This window comes from Labeo rohita, chromosome 17 (genome assembly GCF_022985175.1).
Source record: "Labeo rohita strain BAU-BD-2019 chromosome 17, IGBB_LRoh.1.0, whole genome shotgun sequence".
Classification (NCBI taxonomy): domain Eukaryota; kingdom Metazoa; phylum Chordata; class Actinopteri; order Cypriniformes; family Cyprinidae; genus Labeo; species Labeo rohita.
Genome location: NC_066885.1, coordinates 15,178,369 through 15,202,368, shown reverse-complemented (window position 1 = coordinate 15,202,368; position 24,000 = coordinate 15,178,369). Strand labels below are relative to the sequence as shown.

The 24,000-nt window shown below is 37.4% G+C and overlaps 1 protein-coding gene across 6 annotated transcripts in view; it reads right to left on the bottom strand.

Annotated features, from left to right (window-relative positions):
• The window catches only part of ehbp1 (EH domain binding protein 1), a 155,140-nt gene extending 132,367 nt beyond the window's left edge, over nt 1-22,773 (bottom strand). For all 6 annotated transcript variants that reach the window (XM_051133123.1, XM_051133124.1, XM_051133126.1 and 3 more), the window contains exons 1-5: nt 22,417-22,773; nt 20,385-20,849; nt 3,709-3,766; nt 2,019-2,114; nt 621-674 (exon numbers count right to left, since the gene is read on the bottom strand). In XM_051133123.1, coding sequence (XP_050989080.1) covers nt 621-674; nt 2,019-2,114; nt 3,709-3,766; nt 20,385-20,488 — 312 coding nt within the window. In that variant the 5' untranslated portion in view covers nt 20,489-20,849; nt 22,417-22,773. The remainder of the gene's footprint in view (nt 1-620; nt 675-2,018; nt 2,115-3,708; nt 3,767-20,384; nt 20,850-22,416) is intronic.
• Between the last annotated feature and the right edge of the window lie 1,227 nt (nt 22,774-24,000).

The following is a 24,000-nucleotide window of genomic DNA, read 5'->3' as shown; positions in this document are numbered from 1 at the left end:
CTCATTATCATTTTTCATGAAAGTGTGGTCCAAAAAGCCACAAGATAATTAGCCAACCAGACGCCAAACACTGCCGTATTTACGATCAGCACTGTCCTCCAGGTAGCCAGTCGCACTGCAAAGATCTACAACAAAAGTCTTGTGAAACACCAAAGGGATGTTTAAAAGCATCCAAGACACAGATCAGCATCAAGACAAACACTTCCAACAATCAATGCATTACAACAGCGAAAAAGCTTGCAATTTTCTAAAAGACAAAAGCAACTTGGCAGGGTGAATTAGTTGTATTCGCATTAAAACAGTGTGCACTGCTGCAAAAACAGCTAGGTCAGGTTCCGAAAAATAACCTGCTTTTAACCCAAGACGTGAAACAAATTAATCCAAATACTGAGCATCACAGTTCAGTTAAACTACAGAATCACTTGTGAATCATCTGTTAAATCACAAACCACATGAACACTTACAACAACTATTACTGACAAACATCATCTGCTTCAAACCAGCCATTGTTCATCCTGTCTTTAATATAAGTGTGATTACTCTATTTGAGCACTAGGTGTCAGGCTGCACATACGTAGCAGAACTAAACAGAACCACAAGAGTGTAATGAAAGCACTCACATTTTCAATGACAAAGGTCCACTCTTTGTCTTCAAACTCCTCTGCGTGTGGATCCTGAAAAACAAAATGTGAAAATGAATTAATGTCAAACAACTGAGACAAGGCTCATTAAATACAGCCGGTTTTTAGTGCAAAGATACTGGGAAAAAGCAACTCCACAGATCAAATCAATCTTCATCTACTGATCAACAATAGAGATTGAAGCAAGCTCTGCATTTCAAAAAGGAAATGAAGTGTAAAACACAAAGGATGTAGAGACGTTTCCATAAATGACTCATCCAAAGCTTCATCTGGCTACATCAGTATTATAATGGGCAATTGCAATGCAATAGGTCACAGACAAAGTGATACAAGTCACACAGTTACAGTTTTCTCACACTGATCTGTGTTGTGAGGCTATTTTAAATGGATCAGGTTTATTAGTCAGGTAAATATGCATATGAGGATGCAAATACATACAGGTTCACCTGACCTGCTGTTCTGTTGTTCTGGAACTGTCCCGGTCACCTGACCGCAAGGTTGGCGGTACACAAATGAAACATTCATGAACTCATGCATGTCAAACTGACCCACTGCAATGAACTCTGGGAGATGTAGTTGTACATGACACTGATTAGTGGGTCTTAGTGTGGTTTGGTGAGGACAGGGCTGATAAGGCAAATGTTTGGACAAGCACTTTGTGTGAGTAACCTTTGTAAACACAATGTGGAGACTGTTATAGGATATTCAACACCAGGTCAGCCTGTCAGCGCTAGCTCGTAACTTGCATGTGTGTGTGGTGTAAAGTCAGTGCCTTTGCCACTGTGAGCTGAGGAAATGATGGATGAAATCCAAACTTTCATCATACATGTTCATAATTGCACTGGGGTTAGCTATTTGCATGTGATTTCAGAATATACAAAAATGTTTATGGGAGATATGATCAGAATCCTAGCAAGGAGTAATTTTATCTCACTCATATTTAAAGAATGTTTCATAGAGCCATTAACAGAAGGAACTTTAGATCTACAATCTTCTCTCTCTCTTTATCTAATAGATGTACTTCCTGCACCTGGGTCTAACAATTCAGGATGTAAGGTCTCGCTTCTCTCCTGCCAGATGTAAAAATCTGCTGACCGGCATCTCAAAATGACTAAAATACCGAGCACAGACTTCCTCCTGCCGTGTCAGTTTCTGCTGCACACACACTTGAGAAGGGGGTTAAAATTTGGACTGTGGCAGTTCAATTAGAGTGGAATCAGGACGTCTAGACAGCAGCAGAACTGCAGATCCCAACCAATCAGCCTCTGGGAAAAAGCCAACTGCTACAACTGGCCCCAATAGCATCTAGACCTACTTGGCCTCTAGATAAGACAGTGTTTTTGTTTTTTTTTTATATATATGAGTGCATGTGTTTACCTTAAATAGTGTGACAGTGATCTCTATGTTCTCTGGAACAGGCCATACCACCACTCCTCTATAGGGGTTCTTGATGCCAGGCTGCCAGCTATGAGACTGCAAACAAACAAAACAAAAAACACATTAGATGTTACACAAAATGAAGATAATAGGTGCATGAAAACAGCTTAACTCATACAAAATAAAACAAAAAACAATAATCTATCTAGTTGTTCTTACATAAACTCTAACTCTGTATTTCTGTTTGGTTTTCCAAGTAACCAGAATTTTTATTGTTTTAAGCATGAAACACAAGAGTATCATTAAGTCATTTTACTACATGTAAATTAGATTTCTGAACTGGAAAACAAGACAACAACATTAAGAAATGTTTTGCAGTGAATTTTCGAGTAATAAGTTGTTACATAAAACCTTAATGATTCATTAAAGTTGATGTAATTTTTGAGCCAATATCAGCACCAGAAGGAGCTGTGCAATACCAAACTCACATCATTAACTAACTCGTTAAGAGCATTTATATGCACATTAAAAGTTTCACTTCAGTTGGGCTAAAACTAAAAATGACACAAACACTTTTGTCAGACTGCGATCTGGTTTTGTTAAGTCAGTCTTACAGACCTAGATAATGTAACTGTAGCTTATAGGGTTGCAACGATAAATCTGTGTACTGCGACACGTGGATCAATACGGAGATTTTCCGAATGCATCGTGATTCTCTCTGGAATCAATTCTGAGCTTAGTTTTTAGCAGCAGGTGGCGCTCTAATCTAGTTTTTAATTTTTGCGAAGAAGAGCGCTGAAGAGCGTCATGTAATTTTGCGTAATTGCACCTCTGCTCAGAATGCTTTTATGAGGCGAGATTAATGTAAACACAGCCCACTATACACAGCCTTGTATTTCGCTTCAACATGTATGTATATTTTTCATATCTGTAAGGCAAGTTTACACAGAGTTTTGGAGTGACACACTCAACATCAGAGTCCGAGATGGCAGAGAGCACATCCTGTTTGCTTTAATTATTTTACAAAAGCGCAACATTTCGTTGTTATTCTGAGCGCACACAAATAAACGTCTTTACAGATTCGAAAGGTGTATTACTTTTATTGGTATGACCAAAAATGACAGAGTATTTTAAGAGCAAGTGACCGCACCGGCACTTCCTTGTGTCCAGCAGGGAGAATGCTACATGTTCAGCTTCCACACTCCACACAGACACTTCAATAGCACACATTATTCTAGGTTAACATTACATTGAGCTTCCATGTAAAGTTGCTACCACATACATCTTTAAAAAACATATTTGAGGTTGATGGTGAGTCTGTTCTGGGTCACCTATTCACCACTACCTGTGTATTTTTTTTTTTTTCTGTGACTAATAAAATTTTGGTCGACCAAGCCTCTTCATAAAGTTTAGTCAACTATTCGGGGGCAGCCCTGTGCAGAATCATTTCTCGATTTGTGATGCATTGATTTATTGATGCAACCTTGGAAGCTTAACATTGTCCAGTGGGTATGCCAACAGTGCTACAATTGTCTTCAGCGTTGTGTTTGCTCCAAAAGGTGATGTGCATTTAATCCATCATATTTTATTAAGAATGTAGCTTAGATATGCAAAACCCCACTAGTTAGTGCACATGCAAGCATATTTACGGCAATGTCTGAAACAGCATTTAAAAATAAATATTACCCACCTTGGAAGATTTCCTTCGGCTCCTACGTGTCCAAACAACAACTAGCTTGTCCGGTTGCCTAAAAATGAACATGAGAAAAAAAAATTAAACAATCAGCGCTACTGAAGTATTAAACAAGAACAATATCAAAAAGAAAAGCTATGAAAGCTTCAGATTTTAGTTCTTGTGAAAAAAAAATCGAGTTGGAATCACTCATGGCCCAACAGAGAACAAGATCAGATGAGAAATGAGAAAGATGCTGATCAGCCTTCTCAGGAATGAGTTCCAAGTCCAACTGATTCTGCAAATCAATTCATACCCATATCACACACAATAGCTCAGAAGTAAAAACAAACTCACTGCTTTTCAGAGGCAAGTGTGTGTGCACTAGATGAATGTGTTGAGGGAGTTCAATTCATCCCTCACACTAAAGCACAAATACACCTTACAGTACAACATTCACAATACACATCAAGTGAACACTCACAGACAGCCCAAACTAGAAGGAGAAAACAGTTTCAGGACATTTGAGAAGGACTGAGGTAGAGAAAGACAGAACACACACGCAGGAACTGGGACTCACAATCTTGAATTGGATTACCAGCAGTAAGAGGCTTGACCGCAATCTGACAGGTGTACGTTTATGCATGCGTGCTGTGTGTCTCATTTCCAGAAACATCACTATCCTCATCTAAACCTTTCCAAAAATGATAAAGCAGACAAACCTGAAGTATCTCCTGCTGCATGTCTGGATTATTCTAGATTACCATATGGATCAGTTTCCCAGGAACAGAGACACGTCAGTGCTTCCCAAAAAGTATTATCTGTGAAGAATCACCACTGATAGAGCATTTCAACCCACGACTAGACTTAAATTTTGTCTGGAAACCAGCAAGAGAGAATCAAGAAACCATGCACAGATACTCCATTGTGTCTCTCTACATTTCTAGAACACACACACACACACTCACACTCCTGCCCTGTGGCGTCATGCTGTGCTTGACATGGAGCATTGAAGACAATCTGTTTTCAGTCATCTCTCGCTCTGAAATACCAAAACTCTTTCTCTTTCTCTTCTCCTCTATTTCCATTTCTACTTGGACTTAGTGTTTCCTCTAGGCTAGCTGGCATGCTCCACTGCAGTTCTCTTTTCACATGATCTTATCAAAGTTTTTCATAATGGCTTTATGTTTCCTCTTGGATAGGTCACAATGTTCAGCAAGGATGCAATTGATCAAAAGTGACAGTAAGATTATTTATTAAAGACATTTCAAATAAATGCTGCACTTCTTAATTCTTAAAAAGTCAAGTACAAAACATATGATTATATAATATGTATCACTGTATCAGCATTTATCAATGTGCATAATATTCTAACTGAACTGACACATACATTAAAAAAGGTTAGAAAAAAGACCTTATAAAGGTTCCCGTAATGAGAAAGGAGACGTCGGATGCCCATTTTACCACAAGTCGGTATGATTCTTATGAAATCATTCAACACGCTTTGGTTAAGATTACTCAATGGTTCTATAAAACAAAACCCTTTTACCTTGATCACAGCAACCTGTTTCACATACACATACAATTACTACACAACCACTGAAACCATCTGAACCCTAAACACAAGTAGTACATGTTCAGCAGCACTACACCACAGTATCGCTGTTGTTTCAATGTGTTTCCTGCTGCAATACCTCCAGCATCCTGCCAGAAACCCAAAAACCTCACCTGTAACTCATTTCATGGTTCATTTCTTATATTTCATATGTGCACTCTGTGTTCCCTAGGGTACAGTTCATTTCTCAGACCCATTACCACACAGACGCTTAAAGTCGTTCAGTTGTTTCAGCTCAGATTTGTGGCTGCAGGTCATGCAGCTCTATGTACATTAAGATTTACTTTGCCTGCCAGAGCAAGAGAGTCTTTTGACTGCACTTTCAAGGTCCATCTTAACTACCGTCCTCTACAAAAACCCTAATATGAAAATTTTCCATGTCTGGTATTCCGTGTAGATCAGACACACAGGCAGGTGCCTGCTGATAGAAACCTGTCAACATCTGAGGTGTGAGTAATGAAGCCAAGACTGTCAAACCCTGCTCTGAGAATTTAAGACAGGTGTGTTCACACCTTTTATTACAACATGAACTCCACAAGACTTCTTAACCCAGCATGCAATGTTTTTTGAAGAAATAATAAGTCAAAAGTCAACTGAACGTAACACTTAAGTGTTTAGCAGCACTAGTTAGGCCTAATGATGTACAGATTGTACAACTGTAGGCATCTAAATGTTTTTTGAATAAGCAAGCCCTCAAAGATATTTTTATTATTTACAGTGATTAAGTAAATTTAAGTGGCCCCATGAACTACACTACTGGTACACACTGTTTTTGCATTTCAAATGCAAATGAGCTGCTGCTCCCCGCCCCCTTTTCCAGAATAGGGCTGACTTAACAGCTCGTACCTCAGATACTCTGCCGAAAAGCATCTGTTTGGTTTTGATTATCATGTCTATTGTGCTGAAATCATGCGTTTTAAAGCCATATTAGTTTAAACTTCTCATATAGGGTTTTCTGAGCACGCAGAATGCAGCTGTCACACTGCATGTTAGTACTAAACCAAGTTCTCTTTAATATCTTATTGCGCTTAAACTGTCAAATACACAAAAGTTTACTGTTAAAAACACAGGAGTTACAAAAACATTCAGTTATGTCTGTGACATGTTTATATTAGATCCGTGTGGTAGCAGCGTAATATACAGTAAATAAGTAGGGACTCTATATAGTGTTCTTTGCAGCCAAAGACAGAACAGTTAGCATGCTTTGCTCGAACTTTTGCAATGGTAGAACTGGTACATTGTTGTCACTTGTGAAAACAAAGTGTCAGCCCCGTAGATGGAAATGTGCAGATTAAGGGGCGGTAATATTATAGTAAGTTCCCCTTACAACGTCACAGGGAGAGCAAAATCTGAGTGGCTTATTTTTTCACAAGAGTGCAGAGAAAGGCTTACCAAAACAAAGTTACTGGGTTATCCTATTTCACATTTTCTGGGTTGGTAGATGCACTGGGGACCCGATTACAGCACTTAAACACAGAAAAAGTCAGATTATATGTCCCTTTTAAAGACTGTTTTAAAATGTTGATGTAAAGGAATTAGCAGAACCAGAATTTAAGGGAAACATGTAATGATGTAAAATAGGCTCAGTTCTAAAGATCTTAATTTGGAAACTAGGCTTGTCTGTAGGATTAAAATGGAGCTGAATGTTTTCTGTCTAGCTAGTAAAAGTAGATCTACAACATTCATTAATAGACAATAAAAACCCCCATAAAAACAGTGGAAAATGTTGTGGGTGTGTGAGAGAGTTTTATACTCATCTAAACTTATTACCCAAGCATTCTTTCTCTATGAAGGCAAAAGTCTTTAAAATACACTATCAGTCAAAAGTTTTTGAACAGTAAGATTTTTAATGTTTTTTAAAGAAGTCTCTCTCAAGTCTCACCAAGCTTGCATTTATTTGATCCAATAGACATAAAATAATAGTAAAATTTAATAATTTTACCATTTAAAATGTTTATTATTTAAAATGTTTTCTAATTAAATGCATTTTAAAATGTAATTTATTCCAGTGATTTCAAAGCTGAATTTTTAGCATCATTACTCCAGTCACATGATTCGTCAGACATCATTCTAATATTCTAATTTGCTGCTCAAAAAACATAAAGGATCATGTGACACTGAAGACTGTGATACTGAGTAATGATGCTGAAAATTTAGCTTTGATCACAGGAATAAATTACATTTTAAAATATATTCAGATAGAAAGCAGTTATTTTCAATAGTAAAAATATATGTCACAATATTACTGCTTTTGCTGTATTTTGAATCAAGTAAGTGCAGGCTTGGTGAGCAGAAGAGACTTACTTAAACATAAAAATCTTACTGTTCAAAAACGTTTGACTGGTAGTGTACACCAATGCAGCAGACTAATCGTCTCTGGGAGGCACAGTACCTCATGTACCTCATTATTACAATTGTGATTACAGCAAAACAAAAGCTGTAGATTGAGAAGTGCTGACATAAATAAATAAAGAGAAAAGGAGTGACAAAGTGGGTCATCGCACAGCAGGAGAAGTTATATCAGCAGGAAGTGGAGCAGGGTACACACAGACAGGCAAACCCAGGAGGAAAATCCTTCACTGGGCACCAGTAGCACAGCTGCCCCAAACACCAACACTAAACCTACAGAAACAGACTGAATCATTTAGACGACCAGGCAAGTCCCTTTGTAACTGAATCGGTCTTGAGCCATGTTTAGAGTGTTTGCTGACTCACTTAACCACGTGATTACTTTTAGTCATGTCTGACTAAAAATAAATCACAAATCATTGCTTGTTGTATGCACAGTTTTGCGCTGTTTACAAATCAATTTCTTTATTAAGGCCTTGTGTTTTTAGTAAACAAACCACAAGAAGGGACGGTGTTTAAATACAGTTTTATAACTAATAGTTAACTTGAGGACATGTGTTTTCTAAAAAAATGTTGGATATTTATACATCATGACTATAAAAAGGCATTTACGGACCGATTCTCCTATAATCTGTGACCTCACTGCCTCTGTTACTCACTCCACTAGGAAAGGGAGGGAGAGGAAGGGATGAGACGCCATGAGAGGAGAAGTGGACAGACTGAACCACATCCTGACTCAGAACGGATGGACAGAAAAACAATAATAATACAGATTTCCGCAACCATCTCTAGGCTATGAACAGCTCTGTCAATAAAAAGGAAGGAACACTTGTGACAGACGCACACAGCGATGCTGTCAATCATAAACCCCCCCTTTGATTTGATCTCTGAACGTCTGAATGAAGAAAGAGAGCAAGACAAAGAGAGAGCAGCGAGTGGAACAGAGTGATATTAAGATTAACACACTAAAGAGCCTGTAACGGGAGATCAGGAACACACAATACAGTACTGCCACACAATACGGCTAAGACAGAGAAAAGGCAGACGAGAAGGTTATTGATTCGGCTATCTGTGCAGCCCTGTTTTTAAATTATTTATTAGAATAAAGCAAGAGAGAGTAAACATGTCTTAAAATGTCTCTGGTATGCATGTGAAAAAAAAATTACATTGAAAGCATTAAGAATGTCTGACTGATTATCATGAAATTCACCGCATTCCTATCCTTAAGATAATACATTTAAATAATATGATAAGACACACCAATACAAAAATCAAGCAGCAGAATGAGCTGTTACTAAAAACTAAAAATAGCTGGACGTGGATGAGACCGGAAGCCAGACCCATAAAATTTATAAATGGCTGCGCCCGCTCTTACAGGAAAAATAAGGTGGATAAGAAACCGTTCACCCATGAAATGTCCTTTTTTTTTTTTTTTACATCATAATTCAAACATCGACATCAACCCTTTCTCACAATTGGCTGCAAGTTTGCATTCAAATCTGCCTCTCACATCTCTAAATCCAATTTAACAACCGAAGGATTGAGTTCCCACACAATATTTTTCAGTAATCCATTTCATTTGGACGTACATCACAATACAGAACACAAGCTCTGTCACTACTTCAGTTTCATCATGACTTTAAAACTTTTTTCGCACACAATGTATGGCCTAAATTATATAGACTTTTAATTAGCAAATTGGGAATTAAACGACAGATTCATCTATACCCGTCAATACTCCTATTTTTTCAGCTCACCTCCCGTTTTGTTATTTCTCCCAAGAAACTCCCGTAATTTGTATGGACTCAACTTCGTTTTACAAATAATGACATCAATATACTATTCCAAAGTTGTCCAGTTGCCAGATCTTATATGAAACGCATTCTAGTCACACAATCGACACACCATTCAAATTTCAACCCATTTGTGACCTCAACCTGGCAACCTACAACCCATTTGTGCTGTTGATATCTGCGCAGGCAGTAGGCGTGGGAAATTGAATCAAGCATCATTAATAGAAATGGGAGGAGAAGACTCAGGTGATGCTCAGGCAAAAAAAAAAAAAAAAAAAAAAAAAAAAATATACATGTAAATTTACCAACAGCTGGACAGAAGAATTTAATTTAACAGATATTTATTTACATCTTCCCCAACTTGCAATAAATCCTTTTTCAGGTCCATCTGCTGCCTTATGGTTTTTAGAAATATTTCAGAAACAGGGCTCCAGACTGAGACTAAAATACGGCTAAGACAGAGAAGCATTTAGAAGTTTTTGCTGAGGTCGCCACTGGCGACTATATAATTTAAATGTTATGGATTATTACGTAATCGCATGTAATGCCTTTTTTTTATGCAATCACATATTGTGTTATGTTCACATGCTAAACTAAGACAATGTAAAAGTTCTGTAGTGGAAAAAAGACTTTCAAACAGTCATCATCTCTGCCAAACAGCACCGCTGACGGCATACAAGCTAAATGAAGCTCAAGTTGTGCAGCATGAGATAGATTGAACATGACAGGGGCGTGCAAAGTAGTGTCAATTTTGTGCACAACTAAAGCTGTCAGCTGTGTGGATATTGGCAATATCGTTAACAATTCTCGTTTATAATCGATACTATGGCTTCTTTTTATAGGCTCAATTTCCATCCAGTATTTGCAATAAGCTTTGCTATCTTTTAATAAAAGTATCAGCTTTAAAATTATGGCAAATTCATAACGAAATTCAAACAAATAAACACAGTTTTGGCGCTCTTTAATGTGGAAGGAGCGATCCCTTTAGCGTCTCAGTTTAGTGCTTCAGTTCAAGCGGCAAGTGAACCCATTATATCCTTCTCTTTACTTTTATAGTACGAAATGAACATGAACTAACATCAAAAGTTGGCTATATTATAAGAGAGCATGCAATACAACGTACTGAAATGTCTTCAACGTAATCGCTCATTCAGTGTTTCAAACTGCGGAAAAGCTTGTGTAAAGCTTGTAAAGAATGTCACATAATACATTTACCTCAGAATAATCATTCAGCATCCATAAGCTCATCAGTCAGCTAGAAAAAAAAATATACAGAGGAGCATTTTGCTATATTTATGCGCTATTGCATATTAATGTTTTTACTTAACCTGTTGTCTACAAGAAATAATGCAAGAAGCTAAAGAGAAAAATTCAACACCTCCTACTGCATTTTACTAATGAAGACAAACGACAGGATGTGTGAAAGACATATGACAACATTTATAAGATGCATTAGGAAAGAATGCGTATGGTCCATGATATTGGCACAGATCCTGTGTAATAAACAATCGTTTGTGAGTGTATATAGATTTAAGTTGAAAACGATGTTTAGTTCTTTCTTTAAGTGAACCTTAGTTCCCAGGACATCTACATGGTTTACTGGATTAAAATGCTGATAAATTCAGGAAAAGATTAGACGTAAACACATGACAGTATGACAGAAATGTTAATGTGTTAAAAACATAAATAAATAAAACATGTTTATTTTGTGGCACTTAAAAAAAAAAAAAAAACCCTGGCGCCTAAGCTTTTTTCTTATAGGAGCCAATGGCTCCTTACTCAATTTTTTTGTCTGGAGCCCTGAGAAACATTTTAACTCAGATTTATCTGACATCATTTATCACAAGTACAGTTATCCCTTCTAAATTCAGCATAGCTGACTGAGCTCCAGATCTTTCACACAGACTCACACACACTTCCTTCACCACTATATCGTAATGGAAATATCCCTTTAAGTTTACGAGTCAGTTACAAATAATTTTATTGAAGCCATTCTGAAAAACAGCAATCAGTGATGCAATCATCCAGTGAGCGCAAACACACAAACAGAGAGAAAAAGAGAAAAACAGAAGTCTGACTGGTACCCTTATAAGGAAATACTAAAATGTGCCTGAACAAAATAAACTGGTATCATGAAGATTCTATAAACGGTTTCATTACAATCATTACTGGATGACTTTTAACTTTTAAAAATCTAAAACACTTGTTAATTATACAAAGCTCCCTCCCATCATCATGATACAGAGCAGTTAGAAAACAGCTGTGAAAACAAAAATTGACATTTTTGATGCAAGAAACTTTGATAAACATTATTGTGGATTTCAGGGAAAAAAATAACACACCGCAAAAGTGTAGAACATGACACTGCATATAGTGCAGACTGAGCTGTATAAAATCCAAAACTAATTATTTCAAGTTGCTAATAATCTCCCCTTATCTAGTCCTGCTAGCAAGAAAGGCTTTAATTTGAGTTGGAGAGCACACAAACATACACACCCAGTGTCATGAGGCACATGAAAGGGAGTCCATTAACTCAAACTGACAGCATGAATCCAAACCCAAAAGCACAGAGAGAGAGGAAAAAGAAGAAATAATCCATCCACCTATTCAGGCAAATTTTAGGATAATGCATACAAAAAAAGAAACTATGATGTAAACACATTTATCAAATAAACTCATCAATGTCATATGACTTTGCCTCAACAGATCATATGATTAGGTAAACGAACTAACCAGCACACCAATCTGCAATAATCATTTTGAAATGCCTGAATCAAACGTCATCAGCAAAATGACTTGTTATAATCACCTCCCATAGCTGCCATCTCACATCCCATAACATCAACGCAAGATAGCATGACACCGTTTGTTATTGCATGTGTTGTCTGCAGGATCTGACGCACAAATCATTTATTATGTAGAAAAAATAAGCTACAGGCTTCCTCGGTTGCAGCATCTTTCATTTTTATTATTGATACTTTGCGCCATTTTCTCAGGAAGTGGCGATTTTATTCTCTTGAACGCAAGGGATGAAAACTAGCAAATGTTTTATGTGATATTTTAATTCTGCACACAAGTTAAACTCACCTGGACTGCATGGAAACATTGCTACCATGATCAATGAAACAAAGCTATACATCATGGCTCCCCTCTGATTTCCTGATCACTTACATGACCTTATTAAACCTTCGGTCTGCTCAGCATGTGTAAATCAAACACACACACACGGATCTGCATCTTCACAGCCTCCTACACAGCATCAGTAATTTCCTCACATCCACATGAAGCAAAGGCTCAGGGATGGTGTATTACTTGCAGTGAGGCACTAATCAAATGATTAAAGGAACATTCTGGATCAATACAACTTAAGCTCTATCGACAACACAAGAAGCATAATGCAAATTACTGTAAAGACAATTTAGGAACATTACAGTAAGCCATTTACAATCACATTAATATACACGCCATTTTCAAAGTGCACAAATACTAAAATTAGACATGCTGGCATGAGACTACAGTGACGGAATCACCAACTGACCTTGATTGCGATTTTCTGTAATAATCAACATTGTGTGTCGATTAACTTGTTTTGAGCTTTCTTTACAAAAAAGAAACGGAAACAAACACAACCTTCCAAGTGCCAGCATCTATTCACATGAGAAATGACAAATGAGGGTCTGTTTCATTCACCATGAGTGACTTAATTCACAGTGACAGGGAGTGAGGCATCTGTGTGTGTTGTGGACAAGAGGGTGATTTATTGTGACAGACAGCAATGTGAGCATTAAATTGCCATTTTTCAGGCCAAAGGCAGGGCCCAATGATTTTTAAAGATTTTATTGTACTCGCCCTCCCAAAATTTTCACTTGCCTTGCAACATAAAATAATTTTAAAAATATAATGATTAAAACAATAAAATGAAAATAAAAATAAAAAATATATTTTTTGACACATTCAACCTTATATTCAAATGAATAAGTTTTGACCACCACAGCCTTAATTTAAAGAAAAATGGAAAATTCTGTTCTTCTGTTTTATTCACCCTCATGTCATTCAAAACCCATAAGACCTTCATCTTCGGAACACAAATTAAGATATTTTTTGATGAAATCCAGAAGCTTTCTGACCCTGCATAGACAGCAACGCTGACACGTTCAAGGCCCAGAAAGGCAGTAAGGCCATTGTTAAAATAGTCCATGTGACATCAGTGGTTCAACTTTAATTTTATGAAGCTACAAGAATACTTTTTGTGCGCAAAGAAAACAAAAACAAAGACTTTGCAATTAAGGTTGAACCACTGATGTCACATGGACTACTTTAATGGACATTAAATGTGTCAGTTTCATTGCTGTCTATAGAGGGTCAGAAAGTTCTTGGATTTCATCAAAAATATCTAAATTTGCATTCTGAAGATGAACAAAGGTCTTATGGGTTGGCAAATGACATAACGTTGAGTAATTAAAGGGGTCATCGGATGCCAATTTTCCACAAGTTGATATGATTCTTTAGGGTCTTAATGAAAAGTCTATAATATACTTTGGTTAAAAATTCTCAATGGTAGTGTAAAACAACACCCTTTTTACCTTGTAAAAATGAGCTCTGCAAAAATCAATCCATTCTGATGGATTGCTCCTTTAAATGCAAATGAGCTCTGCTCGCCCCACCCCTCTCTTCTCTCCGTGGAGTGACGAGCCTGTTTACTTTAGCCGCGTTTAGTCGCTAAACTTGCTAACTAACACGTTATTAGGAAAGGCGATCGCAAAGATTCATAAAAAAAAACCCTTATACTCACTTATACCCTTATACCTTATTCTGCTATAAGTGAAGCTGGATCACGAATGATTTGCACGAACATAGACAGATATATGTAGATCAGGAGATGCATTCCCTTCACAAACAAACATAATCCACTGCATCTTCAGAGGCTCAGATGTCGGGAGTAAATGACGATCACTATGTTCATTATTATATCCAGCAACAGAACACTTCAAATCGCTCAATCTGAGATATTCTTGTCTAACTTACATCCCTGCTCCGGCATCAAAACAATGGAGGTCGGACTGTTACAGCTGATTTAGGGCAGGTCTGAGGTAAGATGCTCGTGTCAATCATGGGAGCGGCCTCTGTCGGTGTGACGCCACAGGAATCTGAGAATGGCTCGATTTGAAAAATGGGATATTATTTTTACAGATTAATTAAAAACCACTGCATGGATCACTATATCATTATAAGGCAGATGTGTACATACACTGCCAACACACAGAATTTTCATTTTTGGGTATCTATCACTTTAAGGTTGTTGACCCATCAGACAGTCTTTGTTGTCAAACCCTGCTAAAGGTGGAGAAACCAAAAGGAGACGACAGGATAGAAAATTAGAGGTGAGAAATACTCATTTCTTATAATTAACAGATAGATGAATACATGTACAACACAGCTGGAAAAAGAGAATCTGCTTTTACTGACAACAGCAAGCATGTATATTCAAGTCTGCACTTCATCTCACTAAACAGCTTTCCCAGAAGCATTCAATATAGCACAGATGTTCTGTGTTGTTTCATATTTGCTCTAATAAAGTAACACATAATCTAAACCCAGTTTAGCACTCTGGATCACATTTGAGCTGAACAGAGAGTATTCAACTCACATCAGGCCAGATCAGAAAGTGCAAAAGGGTGCAATGGATCTACCTATACATGTACCTCTGGCCTTTTCCTCTGCTGACAGGATGTAAAACTATTTCACACTCTAAACCACATTCCCTCTCTCCCTGTCTTCAATCAACTCCTCCTTTCTCAACCCCTCCAGAAAAAAAAAAGAAGAAAATGGCATGAAAAAAAGGTGTGGAAGTGAAGAAAGTCTAAAGGTCTTTGGTCTGATGTTTATCTATCATTGACCGAATGTTTTTAAGTTGAAATTGAACATATGGACATCTATGTGATTTACACCTAAGTTCATTACAGACTCTGTGCCCCTGGGTCAAATATAATTCACCAATAAATATGAGATTCTAGGCAGCACTGAAATATATAGCCTAACGCTAGGCTTAAAGCTTTGTGTCTAAAGTGAAATCCCACTTCTGAGTTTAGGCTTGGCCACTGTAGCACTTTGAAGGAATTCCCTTCCTCATTCCAGTCAGACTGACCCGTGCACCAGGCCTGAAAGCAAAAGCAGCTGGCTGCCCCCGCCAAATACTCTAAAGTTGCCACACATTACTGCTGCAATACTCCACAGCAGGGGTTTCTTTTGATACCACAGACCACTTGCGAAGGAGGCCCATTCTTAAACATAAAGGAAACTATATATCTTCATATATAAAGACCCATTTATATTGTGTGAAAAAAAAACGTGATATTATAAATGCAGTGTTTCCAAAAGTATTAAAATATTACCTCACAAACTAGTACATAATAGTACCTTTTTCCTACACACTTTTAGCTAGACTTTGCGCACAAAAAGTATTCTCCTAGCTTCATAAAATTAAGTCTGAACCACTGATGCTGACTATGCAGGGTCAGAAAGCTCTCGGATTTCTTTAAAAATATCCTAATTTGTGTACCAAAGATGAACGAAGTTCTTTTAGGTTTGAAACGACATGAGGGTGAGTAATTAATGACAGAATTTTCATTTTTGGGTGAACTGTCCCTTTAATAAAAGCATTTCTTTAAAAAAGAAAAGTCTTTCCCCTTCTAAACTTTTGAACAGTAGTAAATGTTTTTCCACTTGCAACTGTTGAATTACTACAGCAATTCTCCAGAGAAAGTAAACCATAATGTTAAAATAGCCTACAGCATTCTATACATTACTGCAGCAATTGTATACAGTAATCAAACACCACGCTGGCCATGCTATACAGGCGTGGGAATCGGCAGGATTACACAACAGCACTTTACACAAGAGACGCTGAAAGATTCAACTAATAAACATTTGATGTTGCCAAGGGATGAGAAAACTGCAAAGGACAACATTCTAGAAGGCAGTGAATCAACAGGCGGGGATACCTAAGCAGGCCGTGGCGTGTCCCGTATCCTAGCAGCATGCTTCTGGAACACTGCCCAAGGTGTTGGCTGGGGCCTGACTGGACGCTGCTCCAGCAGTGTGTGTCCGGCGGAGCTGTTGTGCTCGGCTTATCTGCCTACAGATAAATCATACTACCGGATGGTCTCCGGATATCAATGATCTAATAACATATGCATGCACAAACACAACACTGGGGAAGTTAATGATTGAAATACTAGACTCATCTTTCAGCCAAAGGAATCAGAGCTGATGGCCATGCCAAACCTCCTACATGAACCTAGTCCTTTCCACTTAAAGGAGAAGTTCACTTCCAGAATGAACGATAATTTGCTCACCTCCATGTCATCCAAGATGTTCATGTCTTCCTTCTTTAGTCGAAATGAAATTAATGGTTTTTGAGGAAAACATTACATACATTTTTCTTCATACAGTGGACTTCAGTGGTGGCCGGCAGGTTGAAGGTCCAAACTGCAGTTTCAACGCAGCTTCAAAGGGCTCTACACAATCCCAGCTGAGGAAGAAGGGTCTTATCTAGCAAAACGATGGGTCATTTTCTTAAAAAGATAAAAATGTATATACTTTTTAACCACAAATGATTGTCTTGCACTAGCTCTGTGATGCACATCTTAATACATTATTTCACGTTGGAAAAGTCACGCATGGTTTGTCCTTCATCCATGTACTTTGGCTCAAAAAGGTAGGATAGGGTAAAAAAAACTTCCAAAAATCGTCTAACATCGTTGTTTTATCCTTTTTTTCCATAAAGGGCGTTTGACTTTCCTTGCACAAATTTTTCTTAGAAAATGACCAATCGTTTGACTAGATTTGTTTGTTTGTTTGTGTTTCTTTTTATTTTTGCTAAAAACTCCAAAAGTGTATTTGGCTTTACAGTGATGGATCCCTTCAAAACAATTAACTGAATGAAAAAAACAAAAATTCAAAGTCAAAAACAATACAATCTAATAAAACATAGTAGGTTTTCACTACAAAACCTGCCCAAATGCTACTCAAATCTAGCCCAACTGCATTTCGAGGGGGTCCCACTTTAAAAAAAATAAATAAATAAAAATAATCGCATTACATACACTTTTTTTGTCAGGGTTCCCCTGGTAAATTCGTATTTCAGGGGCTAAATATGACGTTACTGGGGTTGTTCAACCCACGGACATCAAAAACAACCCGCAGCAACAGTGTTAAAGTACTCAACAATGCCCTAGTATTAAAAACTTGTGTGTCATCCTAGAATGACCTATTCTACAGCGGGTATCCCATCGGTTACAAAACTGATAACATTTTTCCAACATTGGGACTAATTTCATGGAGTTTCGTTTCACTAGATAAGACCCTTATTCCTCATCTGGGACTGTGTAGATCCCTTTGAAGCTGCACCGAAACTGCAATTTGGACCTTCAAACCATAGGCCACCATTGAAGTCCACTATATGGAGAAAAATCCTGGAAAGTTTTCCTCAAAAACCTTAATTTCTTTTCGACTGAAGAAAGACATGAACATCTTGGATGACATGGGCGTGAGTAAATTAACAGGAAATTTTCATTCTGGAAGTGAACTTCTCCTTTAAACATTCACAATGCTATATTTTCATCTTTCACACTACAACCACATTATTCATATGGGATCATAACCAGTGGCGGTGTTATGCTATCTTTAAATTTCTAAAATTATTATTTTTTTTTTATTCAAATGATTCTTCATTTGATTGCTGACTCACGCATCCTTTCATTCCTCCCATGAACACATTTTCCTTCTCCCCTGCATTCCAGAACAAATACTTGTGGTTTTTCCAGCATAAAAAAGTAGAGAAGTTTTGACTTAAGCCTAGTGAGCTGTTTCCACTTGAGACTGAATGTGGAAAACTTTCCATTAGAACAATGGCACACTGGACAGACGAAGCACAAAGCACAGAGATCACGTAGCCGTCACACACACACAAGTAGCAGAGGCACTAACGTCTCCCTGGTATAAACGCCTTTGAGCTTCTTGTCAGTAAGTGAATAATGCTCTTTCATCAGCTCCAGCGCCGCTCTGACTCTGCATTGGTCCACACATCACCATGCAGACAACAGTGCATCCAAAACACACATACAAGGAGAGAGAAGGAATGCTTTCTGGTCTTAAAACCCGATAAAGAAATATTGTTTTTTCAACAGAAAGGCATTTAGTTCACAGCAGTGCCCTTTAGCAGCCAACATTAGTGCATTTCTTCCATTACCTGAAACATTCACATCTTAAACACCTCAGGTGTGTGTGTTTGTCAAACCCGAGAGTAAAACACTCAATTAGACACATGCCTCCAGGGCCCAGAAACAATCCTGCTGCACCTGAAGTCCTCAGACTCGAACTGAGTAAATATGAGTTATGTTTTCCTTGTGGAGAACTGAACGTGTTGCCAATTGCCATGACTGCAGAACTAAACTCTCATTTTGGAAAGCTACTAGAAACTCTAAACACTCCTAAGGCAGCATTGTTGAAGAAAACTTGAAAAATTGCTGGGTACTTGACCCCTACTACAGCATAATCCATAACCTGACCTTAACCTCTGAGCAGCATTCCACTCTGAAAATACTTTGCAGCAAGGATGCATCCAAATATTCAAGACTGGGACAAATGTAAAATTTTAAAGTCTGAAGCAGCCACAGATATTTTCTATGGTATTCTGATGTGCATCAGAATGAAAAGGATTACTGAAAAGGAAAAAAGGTAGGGAGGTTCTACTGGATGTTTTTTGGATGGAGGCAGTTCTGAATGCCAGCTTGCAGTCAAGTATACAAAAGGTTTTTTGTGGACAACATGATTGGAGAAATGTGGCACCAGAGAAAAGTCTGTTGTTTCACTGGAAGAACGAGTTGTGACATTTTGATTTAAAAATCAAAATAAACTTAAATTTAAAAAGAAGGAAAGAAAGAAATAAGGAAAGAAAAAAAGAATGAAACAGATGAATTGCTCACAGTAAGATCAACTACACGAATTTAGAAAACAGATCTTTAAAAAAGGCATCCACAGACTTTTCACTATTTTTTCCCACAAAAAAGATGTGAACATAAAACTTTTGAGGTGGAAGCACCTCATTAACCAACTTTTCATTAAGTTCTGCTGTCTAGAACAATAAGTTTATTAAAAATACTGTGAAAAATGTACAAAAAAATGTTAAATAATTGGCAAGGGTGTTCATCTCCAGTCTTTTTACTCTTGTTTATGTTGACTACAAGCATACCAGAATATTTCAATAGCTGGAGAACTGTAAACCATTTTATTGCCATTTATTTAATATTTTTTTAGTAACTGAAAAAAATACATGCACGTAAAGTAGTGCTGTCAAACTTAAACATTTTAATTTATTTCTTGAACGTAAACATGTATTTGTGTGTATTTATATATGCATGTAAATATACACAGTACACGCATATATTACATAAGCACAAACGTTTATTTTGGATGCAATTAATTGCAATAAATGATTTGACAGCACTAATGTAAATGATTATGCTCTGAATACAGGGACAAAAAAAGTGTATGTATGTAAAATGCATATATGTAAAAAAAAAAAAAAAAACTAACCCTAACTACATCTAATTTGAGTTACATCCTATCTGCTAAAATTGGGGAAGGAAAATTCAGGCTTCATTGCAGTTAATCTCATACAACTCATCGTAATTCCAATTCCTAAATAGAGAGAAAAGAAAATAAACAAAATGATGTGGAAAAGTATAGCTGCAAATTGCCAGCCTCTCCCTACACACAGGGACGCCCTGGGGAACGGATAAATCATCGCCGTTAGATACGTCACGGGCCAACTCAGCATTCCAGAAGCCGGTGCTCACACACACACACACGCACACACAAACTGGGCTGGAAATGAGTAGCGGCACGCGCGAGACATGCAAGCAGTGACAACTCACCATTTCTTTGTGCATTCCACCATGAGTTCCTGGTAGGAGGCGACGAACTGGAATTTGGAAGCATGTTTCCCAACACGCTGCAGTCTCTTCCACACCGAAGCCATGGTTTTTTCCTCTTTAAATAGCTGACAGTTTGTTTAATATACTGTTGCGTTCTGACGCCACCCTTTCGCAAATCCTTTCCTTGGAAAAGTTCTCAAAAGTATCCGTCCAAAATCGGCTTTTGTGCATTCATCGATGTTTAAGGGGTTTAAAATCAGGTAGAGGGAAGGAAAAAACACGTAGATCCCTTGTCATCAAAACATTAGTGTGGATGATCGAGGATCAGCATGATGGCACGACATGTTAAATCCACCGAGGTGACTGACAGCTCTCACAGAGCTCACTCCGTACAACAAATCCCTCAAAATAAACGCAAGCAGGGCATGGTAATCCAATATTCCTCATTTCCATGTGTCAGTAAACCTACAGAAACAAAAGGGGAGGCGGTCAGATCTGAGTGATAAACGTTGTTGTAGAAAAATATATCCATTTGCTCATCAGTCAATCTTTGATTTTTACATTTCTGCATTAAATATGTGTGTTTCAGCTCAATCATTTTGCCAAAACTAGCCTTAATTTAAGAAATGATTCATACCAGTAAAAGAAAACTTTCTATCAGTTATCTGTGCAAGGCAAATGAAAGAGATGGTATCAGGAAACTGAGATTTGGCTGACTTTGTTTATCTGTGCAACCAAATTTTATAAAACCGGTAAATCAGATTAGATCTTCTGGAGCAGTTACAACAATTCTGAAGACTTGGAAACATTTGATACTGTACTTGTTGTGTTTTATTTTGCACATAAGAAAAACATGGTAGAAAGAATGGTTTCTCCACATAATAAACATTTAAATCCTCAGATTTATATTTACCCATTTTTTTTTTTATTATGCCACTCGCAAAAGTTTGAAAACTTCAAATCAAAGTTTGTAATGTTGTTATTCACCTCACAGCTGAATTGCAACTTTTTAACAAAGACTTCTTTTTTTAATCCCTATGGGATAAAATAATTGCGAAACCAACACTAATGAAAAAAAATTATGTTATGTATATATATATATAATAATATATATATAATAATTAGGGCTGTCAAACGATTAATCGTGATTAATCACATACAAAAAAGTTTGAGTTTGCCTAATATATGTGTGTGTGCTGTGTAATTATTATTTATATATAAATACAAATACATTTATGTATATATTTAAGAAATATTTATATGTATTTATTATAATTTTTATATAATTTATATTATACAAAAATACTAATATTTTGTACATAATATATTTCTCTTAAAATATACATTAATTTGTCTGTATTTATATATACACATAATAACTACACACAGTACACACACATATATTAGGCAAACTCAAACTTTTATTTTGTACGTGGGTTAATCGCAAATAATAGTTTGAAAGCCCTAAAAATGTTTCAAAAACGTGTCACTTGAGACACTGAATGTAGTCAGGGCTAAACAGGACTATGTTACACCATTTAGCCTTCATTATATTGACAGTTGTGCCAATATTCAGTATAACAGCACTTTCTCTCGTGTGTTATTGAATAAATATCAAGAAGGCTGACATTCAGTTTGTTGCAAGTATTTCTTTAGTCGATGCTGTCAAAGTTTACAAAGCTGACGTTAAAGGTTCAAAAGTTGTCTTGGACTGTCTAAAATAACTCGTCCATTTCTTTTAATTATGCTAGCAACTGTTGCTGTTAAAACATTCACAAGATGATTTTTAAATTCTTCCAAGGCTTTTTCAAACAAGTCACATCCTCATGCACATACTACAAACTGAAAAACTGCCAGTGCTGTCAAACTGACTTTAGAGACTTAAAGATCCAGTGTTTTTATAAATACCTTTCTAGCAACAGCCTAAGAGATTATCACAATAATTGATAACGAAACCCCTGCAATTACAGTGATATCCTTTCACAGATATTGTTGACAAACATCCTGGTCCTGGTCGCATTCCTGCACTCACCGTGTGAATAATGTAGCAGCAGTAGCGGCTGAAAGCGCCCGATGCGGCGGGAGGCGCGTGGCTGCATTCAGCCCGCTAGCGAGCTAAAGAGCCGCTCTGGCTGAATATTCCCATAGAGCTCCGCTAGCAGCCTAGGCTAACCTTAGCCAGGCAGGCTATCCCAGGGCAAAGAGCGGCAGCGAAACCGTAATTCCTTGGATACTCAAAACGTATACCGGCAACAGACAAACTGAGGAGCTTGAAGCCGACAAACAGTGGTCGTTTTCCCGGTCAAAGGGAGGAGATTCCAGCGCTGTTTTCGTATCCACACACAAACTCAACGTATCAAGCCTCCATCATTTTCCTCCCCAATCCCACATTCAGTCAAACATCTGTGCGGAGCCGCCGAGAAACGCCCCCAAGCGTCTCTCATTGGCTGGCGGGACGCAAATATTTACATATTCATGAGACTTCTTAACGCTTTTGTTACCAGTGAACGCTCCTATTGGTCGATTGAGACATCTTTCAGAGATCTTTAACCCGCCCGTGTGAGCAAGCATACTGAGTTGAGTAGAAACATAAGTAAACCTTCTTATATTTGTTCAGGTATGAAAACGATAAAATATGAATATAAAATATGAGTGTTGTGACTCATAAATTGCAAATATCTGAAAGGCTGAGGCAATTCAGTTAACTGTTAATAAGTAAAAATACTAGAACAAAACAAAAACTGTTTGTGAAAGAGATATTTTAAACCAGTATGTTTGTAATTTAATTAAATGTTATATTAATTTTATTTATTTTTTTAAATAAACTAAAACAATCAGGTCAGTTATGTGCTTTGAAAAAAACAGGAAAAACTGCAGAGAGTGCAAGTGTGCAAGTATTTTTCTGTCTGAAAAGTCTGAAGAGAAACACATGCCCTGGTGAAAAAAACAGCATATGCTGGTAGGTAGGTTTTGATGCTGGTTTAAGCTGGTCCTTTGCTGGTTCATGCTGGTCCTTGACCAGCAACATCACCAGCAAAAACCAGCAAAGGACCAGCTTAAACCAGCTAAGGACCAGCATAAACCAGCAAAGGACCATCTTAAACCAGCAATAAAACCTACCTAACCAGCATTCCAGCATCAAAACATACCTACCAGCATATGCTGTTTTTTTCACCAGGGTGGGCCATTTTGTAATTATTAATTATTAATTATTTAAATTTAAATGTTAAATTTACGTTGTTGTTTTTTTAATTAATGTTCTGTTTTTGCCTTCTATATATTCTTTGAATTTCTTTGTTTATCAGAAGCCGTTTGATGCCTGCACGTCAGTCCCTAATATTACAAAGAGACACACCACGTGTCAAAAAATGCTTAGAAGCAGCCAGCATTCTTGGAAAGACACATATGTCTGTGAGTATTTGGAGGGAGGGGCTCACACGGATTCTTTTTGCCGGTTCACCAACATCTCAATCCTTATCTTTTGAGTGCATGAGACGAGTTTCCTCCCTGGTGAGCGGGTGTGTGCGCGTGTATCGGAAGATGTGAAGATGTGGGCACGCGGGATAGAGGAGGGTGTGATCTCTACTCGAAGGCCGTCACAGCGTCTACAGAGATT